Source organism: Neopsephotus bourkii, unplaced genomic scaffold, assembly GCF_033783945.1.
Source record: "Neopsephotus bourkii isolate Nb327-2 ecotype Australia unplaced genomic scaffold, CSIRO-AGI_Nbou_v1 NB_620, whole genome shotgun sequence".
NCBI lineage: Eukaryota > Metazoa > Chordata > Aves > Psittaciformes > Psittacidae > Neopsephotus > Neopsephotus bourkii.
The window spans coordinates 1229663-1241382 of NW_026901120.1; the positions used below are offsets into that span (position 1 = coordinate 1229663).

The following is an 11720-nucleotide window of genomic DNA, read 5'->3' on the forward strand; positions in this document are numbered from 1 at the left end:
TTTGGGATTTTTTTTACTGTTTGAACATGTGCAGCTCCAGCTTGCAGGCTGTAGTTTTAGCATAGTTGCTTAACATCTTAAGGTTGACATCTGTCATAAACAAAATAAGACTTTATCATGGTTAATTTGCCTCAGATTGAGCAATGTGACTTTTTTTTAAGTGTACACATGGAATATACTTTTTACAAATCTTGGAGTGGTGTAAAAAACACTTATTGTCTATTGGAAAATGCTGTCATAAACACACTTTATATTAATGCAGAATAGCAGTTCTTAGCCTTTTTCCCACTTTAGTGTTGTAATCTCTTTTAACCACCGTTTTCGATAGTAATCGATACAAGGTAAACATCTTGCACGTTTCTGGAGTAATAATCCTTGTTTTGCTTTGATTTACACTCATGCCATTTGGATTTGGTTGCCAAGGCTATTTCTTTTTAGGTACCCTTCTGTATTTTAACATACACACTACTATTTGTAAATGGCAGTGCTTACTACTTTTTGGAAGGAATTAATTTTTTTTTGTTCTCTTTTTGGTGTTCTAGCTGTTTATTTTACCTGTCTGGAATTGATCTGTGTTAGGCCTTTTTAATCTCTCCGTAGACATTATGCAGTATTAGTGATTACACTGTATTTAATTCACTTTCAGTATGAGTTTGAGTCTCTCCGAAGACTGTGAGTGGCTTAGCAAATTAGTAACTGATTGCAGAAGCTTTTACTTCCAGATCATGTGATTTAATACAGACCTGTTGGTAATGACCAAAAGTAATCACTTATTTGTAGCCTACATGAAACAGTGGTCTTGATCCTGTCCCTGATGGCAGGTGTTCAGTCAGAAGACTTGTAGCTTTAGTTGGCAGCTTAATGGGATGGAAGGACTGCATTAATATGATGATGAAATTTTTCTCACACACAATATGATGATGAAATTTCTCTCACACACAATCCTCTTGCCTGTGCTGTTGTATTACTCAGTAGACAATTTATACACTGTACTAAACACTAAAAGAAATCAGTTAAACCACATATGCATATTTTTCCCCTTTAATAAAAAAGGAGGCTGAAAGAAATACTCTATGAGAATTAAAGTGAATTATATATAAACTCTCTTTGCATGCAGAAAAAGTCCCATTGTATTTTTTACCTTCTTGTCCTCCTTTTTCTCTTTCCTGATCACCTCTTCAGAAACGGGTTCAGTGTTTGGGGGAGAGGCTGAAAACTCTAACATGCAAATAGTTATTCACAGATGTGTTGCAGTTAATTACTGCAATCATGAGACATTGATTGCTTACACAAGTTCTGGTGTCTTCTATTGAATGACATGGAAATCATGCATCAGATGGTACCTAAGTAACAAGTGATCTTAAAGAAATGAAACTGTTTACGTGTCATTAAAATGTTTCTTATAAAATGCCTTAAAGAAATAAACTGTAACACGTCTGCAGAACCCTGATGTTCTCTTGTACAGGAATTTCTGTATTTGGTGGTGTATTTTTTATGGGTTTAGTGTTTTTTAAGCAGTTTGTCAAGTGTGTTCAAAACTGAACAACTGAATGGTCAGGAGAAGGGGGAGAACTTGATTTGCTGTTCACCTTTGGTGTTTTCGCTTTCATTCTTTGGAGCTGCAACTCAGAGATGGTTCTTTTGATCAAGTAAGATGTGAAGTCAGTTGGCTACAGGATCAGGCTTTTCTTCTGTCAAGTTGCTGAATATGTATATTTGACGCCACAGGATTTCTTTTTCTTGACTAGCTTTTATAATGTCATGGCACATTGGATTAAGGAAAGATCTCAGTTGTAGGTACAAGGTTTTACTTTATCCAAAATGTTTTTCACTTGGCTTCATCTCTGCTCACTTGTGTGTTTAGATGTGGCCAACGAAATGACTCAAAAATGGATGCTGAAGTGGGTGTTCATGAGCCAGAGCTGCTGCTTAGTGCTAGTATTGTGGTTAGATTGGCTACCCATGCACTGAACCATAATTTCTGCAATAATATCCAGTTAACCCACTTCTGATGCTGTCATTAAGTACTACAGTACTCTGGCATTAGTCTGCTTGTGTACATATTCTTGAACTCTAATACATGCAGTGCTGGGAATATCCTTGGGACTGCTGATTTTGCCAGGGTAGGCTTGCAGGAGCAGACCCAGTAAGACTTGTCTATGTTCTACTTCTCTGTAGGACTTTTTGAGAGCTTTCTAGTTAGCAGATGCATGCTGCTGGTTCCTGGTGTTGCTGATCATGTTTAGGTCAACTGTGCTGCTGGTATAAAATTCCTGTCGGTGCATGGATGGATTGGATGGAGAATTGTTTGGCCCTAACGATGGTTTAAGCATAGTTATACCAGAAAGTGCTGCTTCCATTGCAGCATACTTGTGTGCAAGTCACTTCTTAATCTAGATGGAGGGATGGAGAAACTGAATCAGCCAGTAGTGTGATGGTAGTGGAGGATGGAGCCTTTCCAGTGTAGCCCAGCCTAGACTGATGTTACTCTTCAGTGAAAACTCTTTTGGCTTTTGTAGTGTATTTTCTTCTTTTGGGCATCTTTCTACTTTGTGCCAACCACAGCATTAACTAACAGCTTTGGCAACACCAGCAAAAGCCTAGAATGGGCTTATACTGAAATTCTCCCTGGGTTTGTTTTATAGTCACTAAGACAGTAGCTTGGATATTCCTCCTCAAAGGACTTCAGTCTTGCTGGCAGGCAGTCCAGTGCCTTGCATAAGTTCATTTAATTGCATTAGGCATGAAGTAGTTGTACATGAAGGGATGACAGTGGGTTAGAGGATCTATAGGACCAAAATAAAACTTTCTAGTATGACTGACTGGTCAGAGACAAATCTAACAGAAGAATCCATTAGTCAAGAGTGATGAACCAGCCCATGTGTTATCATTTGGTATAGAAGCTATTGAAGCTATGATTAGTTTTTCCTCTCCCCACAATACTATAGTGTGAAAGTTCTCAATTCTTGGGCAGATTCTCTTGCAGTGTAAGTCTAGAGAACATAAAAATGCGTTGGGCTTTCTCCCTCCTTTAAAACACAAACTTTTCTTAAGGTTATTGTTTTAGTTGCCCTAAAGTGTTGCTGGTGATGGGTTTTAGGACAAAAACACCAACCCAAATGTTTTACTTCAAAATACAAACGTGTGACTAAGTTTTTATAGTTGTGGTTTAGGAAGGTGTCCCATTCTGAATTCAAATCAATAGACCAAACCATCAGATTACAACATAATGTTGCTTTATTGTGCTGCTCCGTAAGTCTGCTTCTGTGTTTGTTGCAAGCATAACCTTTATGCTTTTTGTTTACATTGTAGGAAACACAGTTCTAGCCATGAGTTGTTTTTTCATTTAACTCTAAACATCTTTTTATTTTGTTAATTTTAAATGATTAGGTTTTGCTATGTTACGTTTTTAAAGATTTTTTTTTGCATACTGCTGCTCGTATTTCAATAAACAAAACAAAAAAAACAACCCACAGATTTTCCTCATTTCCTGTCTCTGTAACTCAGTATGTCTGAAATACTTGTTTCCAAGGGCTGATTTATGACTTCTTGTAGCTCGCTGCTGGTGGCTTACCATCTTCTCCTTGTACAGATGTGAGCTTGTATCTTAAAAATACTTTTCTACAGGGTTTTGGTAATGCAAAGCTGCATCCAAAAGTGTACCAGCAAGAGATTTTATAGGGGGTGGTTGGGGTTTTGTTTGGGTGTTTTTTACCCTTGTGGCTGACCTTAACGTTTTTAAACAGTCATCATCGTGTCTGCATGAGTAGAGCTTTAAACTGATGGCCTCTAACCTGATAGCCTTGTCATTGAAATGAAGGTCTTTGAATGTCCTCCCACTCTTCCAGTAAAATGGGAATTCGGGAGAAGTTTCTTTGCTGTTCTTTTACTCTCTTTAACTTTAGTTTTTAAGATCGAGGCATAGAAAACTCTTCTTTTGTTTGCCAAGATACTATAGAAATACAGGTTGAAATAGCAATTGGTAGAGTGCATAAATTAAAAGAAATCTTTCTTTTTTTGGGTAGGATGAGTACGAAAATAGTGAATCCCAATCCCATAGGGATACCCATTTAAGAAGTAGATAATGTCTTAGAAAGACCCTTCCAATTCCAAGCATTCTGTGAATGCTACAGAAAGGACAAGTTATTTCCTTAGTATAATATTGAAACAAAAGTGTTCCTAGTGCTTCATCGTGTGAGTGTTGCTTGCTTTGGGCTTTAACTTGGGACAGCAGGCTGTCACAGTGCAGTGTCACTGAAGTTCTCTCATCTCTACAATAATAGGGGTGTTTTCCTCTGAATGTGCAACTGCACTATACTAAGGAGGATCCAGTCACTCAGGTAGTAATTTTTATTATATATATATATATCCTGATACTATTCTGATGGTTTTACTCCCAAAATGATTGCTATTTAAAGCTCCCAGATTTACTGTGGCAGTACTACCTATATGATACAGTTTAACTTGTGAGTAACGTCCAAATGAAGCGTTGCAGTAGCTTTTTGACTTTCCAGAAACTTCATGTGGAACTATTAATAGCTTTCTAGGTAAGTAAAAAAACAAATGAAATCCTTTATAGGTCGAAGAGGTTTTGTTAACCTTTCTCTCTGGGAATTCAGATGTGTAATAACAATTGGTACATACATCTCTCTGAGTAGCCTGTCAAAGTGACCTGTGAGTTGTTCATTTATGGGTTTTTTTCAGACAGGGAAATAAAAGGTTTGGTCAAAACCTTTTCACCCCAATCCAACCCTCATTGTGTGTGCAATGAGTCAGAGGCTACTTCTACTCACTGCTAGGTAAAAAGCAAATATCTCACTGGCATTTAAAGTGCCCCGTGCCAAGAGAAATCTGCCTTTTTTTGTCCCAGAGTGCTCCCTGCCCAGTTGTAGGCAAGGACCGTGCCTTCTCTGGCACCATCACAAGAAATCCTACTCATCTAGATGAACTGTTTCATAGAAAATCCTTAGGAAGACTTGGAAGTTACTTTTGCTGTAGATACTATAGTCAGAAGATGCTGGTGATTGGATTGTAGACAGTGTGCTGAATCAGGCTTTTGCGCTTCATTGTGGAAATCCTGATTCCCGTTTGACTTGCCAAATTCACTATTTGGGCCTGTGTGATTCAGAGCTTGTGTTTTCCAGACACTGCTAACATAAAAAATGGACTACACTCAGTGTTGATACTGGCTCTAGTTTCCATTGGAATCTTAAGCAGTGTTAATCTTCTGATTTAAGATGCAGAGCAGGCTGTCATCTGCTGTGTGTGCTGAGGCATGTGTAAAAGGTCCCAAAGTACCTGTGAATTGTCAGCCACACAGTTAAATGTAAATGGGTTTAGATACTGCATCATCTTAATGCTCAGTTAGCCTTGACTTGTGCTGATCAGCCTTTCTTAGCACTTTGGGTTGGTCACCTTGAACAGCAATAATCATTCGCCTTAGTTTTGGCTATCTGTGTGTATCCTGTGTGTTTTTATCATACAGGCACAGCAGAGATGGTCCTGTGATTTCTCACTCCCAACTACTTGCAAATGTAATAGGTGAATCAGAAGAAAGGTGCATGCTGGAAAGCAGCTTACTTCCACTGAAAAGTGAAGCCTTCACAAGCTGTAGAGCGGAGGTTTGAGACTTGTACAAGCTGTTTAGCATCTGTCCCCAGGCTTCCTGTGGGAATAGCAGAAGTCAGAGTATGTGCCAGCCGTTTGTTGCAGGTACACTAAACCACACCGTCTGGCTTTTTTGGTTTTGCCCTGTTTCTATATTTAGAGTTATTTTCCTCTAAAACCATCCTATGGAGTCTTCAAAATCCAGCACAGTTGAAGGACTTGACCTCTAGACACCAAATAATCAGCCTCTGACTGATCAGATAGAATACAAGGGTCATCTGGTCCTGCCTTCCTAGGCAAAACATGACCTATACTGGCTGTCCCAGCACCTTGTCCAGCTGAATCGTAAGTGTCCAGTGTTGGGGAATCCACCACTTCCCTGGGGAGGTTATTCCGATGGCTGGTTGTTCTTACTGGGAAAAATTCCCTCTGTGGCCAGTCGGAATCTTGCCAGGTGTAACTTGTGCCCATCCCTCTGCTTTTCCATGTGACTGCTTCTAAAAAGGGAGTCTCTGTCTTCTCTGTAGCCACCCTTCAAATACTGGGACATGGGGATAGGATAAGGTCTCCCCTGAGCCTTTTTGTCTCTAGGCTGATGGAGTTCTAGTACACATCCCTTTAAAACAGGGAGCAAACCTTAATACAAGATGACACAAACACATAAAACCCTTATGATGGGTGCTTTGGTGCTTTACTATTTCCAGGCAGTTTGCATCAAATTCTGTTTAAATATACTATTAACTGCCTTATGGGTGCTGGAGTGTGCTCTACAAATAAATCTGTGAGCACCATTTTTGAGCTCTGGATGAGTGTAAACCCAAGGGAAAGCCCGGTTTGGGATTCTTTCTTGATCTTCCTGATCTGTGCTTCTGAAGGTAAGTCTGAGGCTGCAGTTTCATCAGCTGGTAAATGTGGTTGTAAGGGGGTCCAGTTAAAAGCCAATATTGCAGCCACTGACAACAACATACAGCATTGAAATATGTAACAATATGTTTTGTGCTTAACAGTGTATTTTGTATATAACAAAAAAATCACTCTGAAAGTTAATTCAAGAGCTGTGGAGGCAGGAGGTCTGTCCCAGCAGAGGAATGTTGCCAGGCAAGATCTGTTTTTTTGGGTTGATATTTAAAAGATGATCTTTATAGAAGGAATTCTTCTTAAGTTTCCAGTAAGAAATCAGGCAAATATGGTATGTTAAACCTGGCAGTGCAAGTTTAGGATGCGTGATCATGCAGGGCAGCTTTGCTTTCTGCTTTGCCATGCAGAACCAAGGTAATTACCAACATGAGGCACCCCAAAGAGGCATGAAATACTTAACTTTGGGGTTTTATCCTTTGCCTTTCGCCTTGCTGTGTAGTTTGATAGACCTGTGAGTCCTACAGAGGAGTCCATCAATTGATGGCTGATGTAGCATGTGGTGCAGAAAAAGCTCAGCTCCTGGTTATTGCTTGAGAGAAAGGAAAATGCAGGAGGGCAAACACCCATAGAAATCCCACCTATGGGTAGGAAATGCAAGAACAAAGATGGCTCCTGCTGGGTCTCCCAAATGTTAACCCAGTGTTCAGACAGAGCAATGGGATGAGTGAGCTGCTGATTTTGGGGTGCTCTTGCAGAGGAGCATTGCACTGGCATCTCCTTGGTTACTCAGTGCCAGTACTGTACAAACTCCCTGTGAGTAGCTGGTTCAAAACCATCCATGGACTAGGAGATTAAAGCCAGCACACTGAACTGTAACAATAACCATTGGGAAGGGTAGCATGGATATGAAAGGTCTCACTGTTTCCAGGTGGAAGTGGGGAGTTGTTTAACTGGCCCAGAGGGAAAAGAGTTAAAACCCTGTTTAACACACAGGTCCTAATGCAGCAGAGCACGTGGCTGTGTATTTAAGTATACGGATGCTCTCCAAAGCATTACAGGAGCTACTCGTCATTTGATTGCAAAGTATGCAATTAAGAGCTGCACTGAGCCGGGGCCATCCTGCTTCTCACAGCACTGTGTCCCACAGTCCTGGTGTTTCACTTGTCCTTCGTGTTTTAGTACATCAACCTCCAGTGTGCTTGAAGAGAAGCCGTTCAGAGGAGGCTGCTGCAGGGCTGCGGGCGCTAAGAGGTTTTTTTGGAAGGCATTGCTCTAAAGCCCCAATGAAAGGTGTATTTGTGCCAGGGGCAGGAGTGTGACTGGCAGAAAGTGAAGGGAAGGGATGGAGTATGCATTTGGGACCCTGTGAGTGCCATGCACCTAAAACCCAGTTACAGCAAGTGAATGAATGCCCATCGGTGTGCCTGTGTTTGGGGAAATAGATTTTATGGTCAGCTTAATTTTGGTTCTGGTAAAAGAACATACATCAGCTGTTTTCTATACATAGTGTGTCATGCAATTGTTACAAAGTCCTTAATAGAACATTTCCTCTGCAATAGAAATGATTCTGGGTATCAATGAGAGTAACACAGGGCATGCACAAAAGCTTTCCCGAGAAATCAGCTAGCGCTCTAAGTATGACAGGTTCCTCTGGGCTATTATCCCAACTATTGGGCTGTGGAGAAAAACCAGATTATCCCTGGGTTGTTCTTGGACCTTCATTTAAGTTAAAGGGTGCAATGCAACACGTGCTTGATCAGGCTCTGAGGCTTTTGCCAGCAGGACTTCTTAGAGCAAACTCATTAAGGCTGGTGGCTGAAAACAAGCTGTCATTACTTCACAATAAATCAGAAATGCCTGATTTGATAAAACTTGATTTATTCAAAGAGGGCTGAGAGAAACACACTTGAATTTATTTGTGCTTTCTACATTAAAATAATTGCTTGGAATCACACCGCTTAAATTTGGTTCAGAGGAGACCAAAATTGGCCACCTATCAAGGAATAAAATGCTTCAGCCTGTTGTTGAGTAGTTGCACTTACTTGAGTAGAATAAAACATGGTAACCAAGACAATGACATGGAAGTGTTATCAACTGTGCCATTTTGGTGTAAAAAAAGCTTGCAAGCAGGCTCCTGTATATCCATGCTTTGTCTGTGTGTGTGTAATTGAATTGTAAAATCTCAGTTGGATTAAATCGTTTATGTACATATATACACACAGCACCTCGGCTATACTCTGCATGTTAAGAACACATTTAGGGGTGCAGCAGCTGCCACAATTCAAACCCCATTCCTCTGATGGATGATCCACTAGCAAAAATAGGGTGTTGGACTCTGGATTTTGGGAGAGCTGCAATTTGGTTGCATGTTGGGCCCCTGGGCTTAGAAGAAAAGCCCTTTGCTCATTGTTTGTGGGGAAAGACAAGTGGGAATTGTGCTGTAACTGCAAGATTGCTAGAAACGGGCAGCTGTAGACTAGCATCTCAGCTAACAGGGTTAAGCAGAAGCTTTTAGAACAAAGTGGGATAGCTAGTAAAGTAAACCAGTGGGGTTTTCTGGCAATCAGGGTTGAATCAAGCTGTTACTGTATTAATAAAGCATGCTTCTAGTCATGCTAGGTTTATACAAAGAGCAAGGAGTGGGGGTGTATTGTGCATTAAAGCAACTATTCCTGTAAAACTGTTAATGGCTTGCAGAAGTTACCTACTGAACTCGGAGCATTCTACTCTCCTCTTTCCTTAGTTTACATGCTATTAATGGTATTTCTCTCTTTCCTTCTCCCCATCCTGATTATTTTGGTTTCATGCCCTGGCAAATCATTTCCTTTGTAGCTTAAGAAGGTTGAAGACAAATTTCTTCAAGTATTTAATGGTTCACAAAACTGGTAACTTCAACCCTGATCAATGATGCAGTAAAACTCCAAAGAACCCCCACTCTTAACAGAATCACAATCAGAAGTCTAAATAAGTATTTTTCCTTTCCTCCTCCTACCTGGCAGGGCTCCCACTGCATTACAGCAGCAGTGGAGAAAAATGGGTCTGGAAAGTAAACTCATACCCTCAGCATGGAACTGTTAGGTAAATATACCGTGGGTTTTTTTACATTTGATGCTATGGTTTCATAAACGCGGGTAACAAGCTCCACCAGATGCCCAAATCAGAGATGGTTGTTAATGCAAATATCCTTGTATGGACACTGAATGGGTGGATGATGACATTTGCATACATATAGAGCTTAATCTGGAATCACTGGGTGATTTTGTAGCACAAAACTGCATAAATTAGCTAAAGCATTCTATTGAGTCCATAACAGAGCTGTTTATTTACACCTGTTCCCATTTGCACACAGCATATTGCTCAGCGATCTTTTCCTGCGATGCCGCCTATTACTCTAAAGAGGGTCACATCCATCCAGCAACACATGGAGATAACGCCTTATTGCACAGGGGCTCTGGTGCCTGCTACTGATGTAACCCATCGTTGCTCTCTAGTGTCACACAGCTTGTGTCCTCCACGGGCTCTTGGCTTCTCTGAGCGATCTGTCATAAGGAAGAGTAGCAAAGAACGAGTTTTTCAGCTGGCAGTTAATGAAGAGCACAATGAATGTCACAGTCAAGAACAGAAAGAAAAACAGGATGATGTAAGTCACCAGGTCTGGCTTATTTATTTCCCCTTCTTTTAACACCCGGGCTGTGGACATGTAGAGAGCGGAGGAGCTCACGGGTCTCGGCGTGCTGCTCAGGTAGGGTGTGTTGGTCTGAATGATGAGGTGAGCTTCAGTGGCACTGGTTGAGTTTAGCAGTTCACTATACATGTTCTTGCTTCAATATCCTCCACGGCAGAAGTGAAGCAGGAGAGCAAACGCAGTCAGTCTTTGGCATAGGAAAGAAACTGTGTTCCTGCTTGCAAAAGGCTGAAAACCTGCTGCATTTTGTCTAAAAGCAAAGGAATTCACTCCCGTGGCTCAGGGACCCTCTTTTAAATCTTCTTGGCTCATATTTACAGCATTCACCCACAAACATGAATCACAAAACAATACAGGTACCTCGTGTCCTGGCCCTTGTTCCCCCAGCGCACCTCTCTTAGGGAACACACTGGATCATCTGCTGGTCAGCCGGGATGGGCTGGGAGCGCCGGGAATCTGCTGGGAGCCCCGTGCATGGGAAAAGGCTTTCCCTATCCCAGCCCTGGTGCTGGCAGCCGGGCAGTGAGGAACCAAGGGTTTGGCTGGCAGCACTCACCGTCCATCAAGGGAAGTCAACGATGGGATTCCAGCTGATTTTCCAAAGTGGGATGCTCACAAATCCAGGGTTAAGCAGCATCCGCGGGGAGATGCAGCGGCTGCTTTGAGATCCTGCTGGATTTGCCGTCGCGGCTCTCTGCCTCAGGAGGCTCCGTGCTGTTGAAATCCCGGTGCTGTGAAGCATTAGTTGACTTTCTTTAATCCCAGTTAACGGCGAGCTGTGGAGCCAGCATTAAAGCGGCTGAGCTTCCTGCTTGAGCTCTCCAGGCATTCCTTTCTATTGCTTGGAGAGAAATAAATGTAAAAGAAGATCCATCAACCAATGTCCCTTTGTTTAGAGAAGAAACACCAAAAACAGCCTCCCTGGGGATGGAGGGGAGGGTCAGTGCGTTGGAGACCTCCCCTGTGCCCTCGGCTCGAGCTGCGAGGTGGGACTGTGCAGGGCTCTGTCGAGCATCACTTTTCTCCCCTGACAGGGTCCCCGCCGCAGCATCACTTGCTCCTGTGGGAAGGGGAGAGCTGTGCACGCTGGTGCCGACCGCTCTGCAGCCCGTGGTGCGTCTGGCAGTGACACGATGCTCGAAAGGAAGAGATCTCCTGATAAATCCCTGTGAGTGCCTCAGGGTCTGGGTAGAGGTTTTGAGCTGGGGGAGGGCAGCAGAGAAGGGGACAAAAAGGAAGAAAATTGCCTCAAAACCTGCCTGTCTCCCTCAGACCTTTGTTGTAATCAGAAAATATCTCTTTCTTCATTTCCCTCCCTCCTGGTTGGTCCCCAGCACCCTCTCCAGCCTGACAATTACCATGTTAATTCTCTTTCCCCATCAAATTGCTTTTATGCTGCTATTAGCTGCTGGCCACTCGCCAGCTCTCGCACTCCCCTGCATCAGATAAGCGCTGTTCATACTCCTATTTTAACACATTGCACTTGGAAAAGGGGACAGGGGACAAAGCCGGGGGGTTAAAAGAGGGAGGAAGAGAGGAGAGCTTGAGAACCTGGCAGGGCAAAGGGTAA

The 11720-nt window shown here is 42.2% G+C and overlaps 1 protein-coding gene across 1 annotated transcript; it reads right to left on the minus strand.

Moving 5' to 3' along the window:
* Window positions 1-8165: 8165 nt before the first annotated feature.
* Window positions 8166-11425, minus strand: SMIM32 (small integral membrane protein 32). The gene has a single exon (XM_061352042.1). It carries the CDS (start codon window positions 10277-10279, stop codon window positions 9959-9961), a length of 321 nt encoding a protein of 106 aa, XP_061208026.1. The 5' UTR covers window positions 10280-11425; the 3' UTR covers window positions 8166-9958.
* Window positions 11426-11720: the final 295 nt, after the last annotated feature.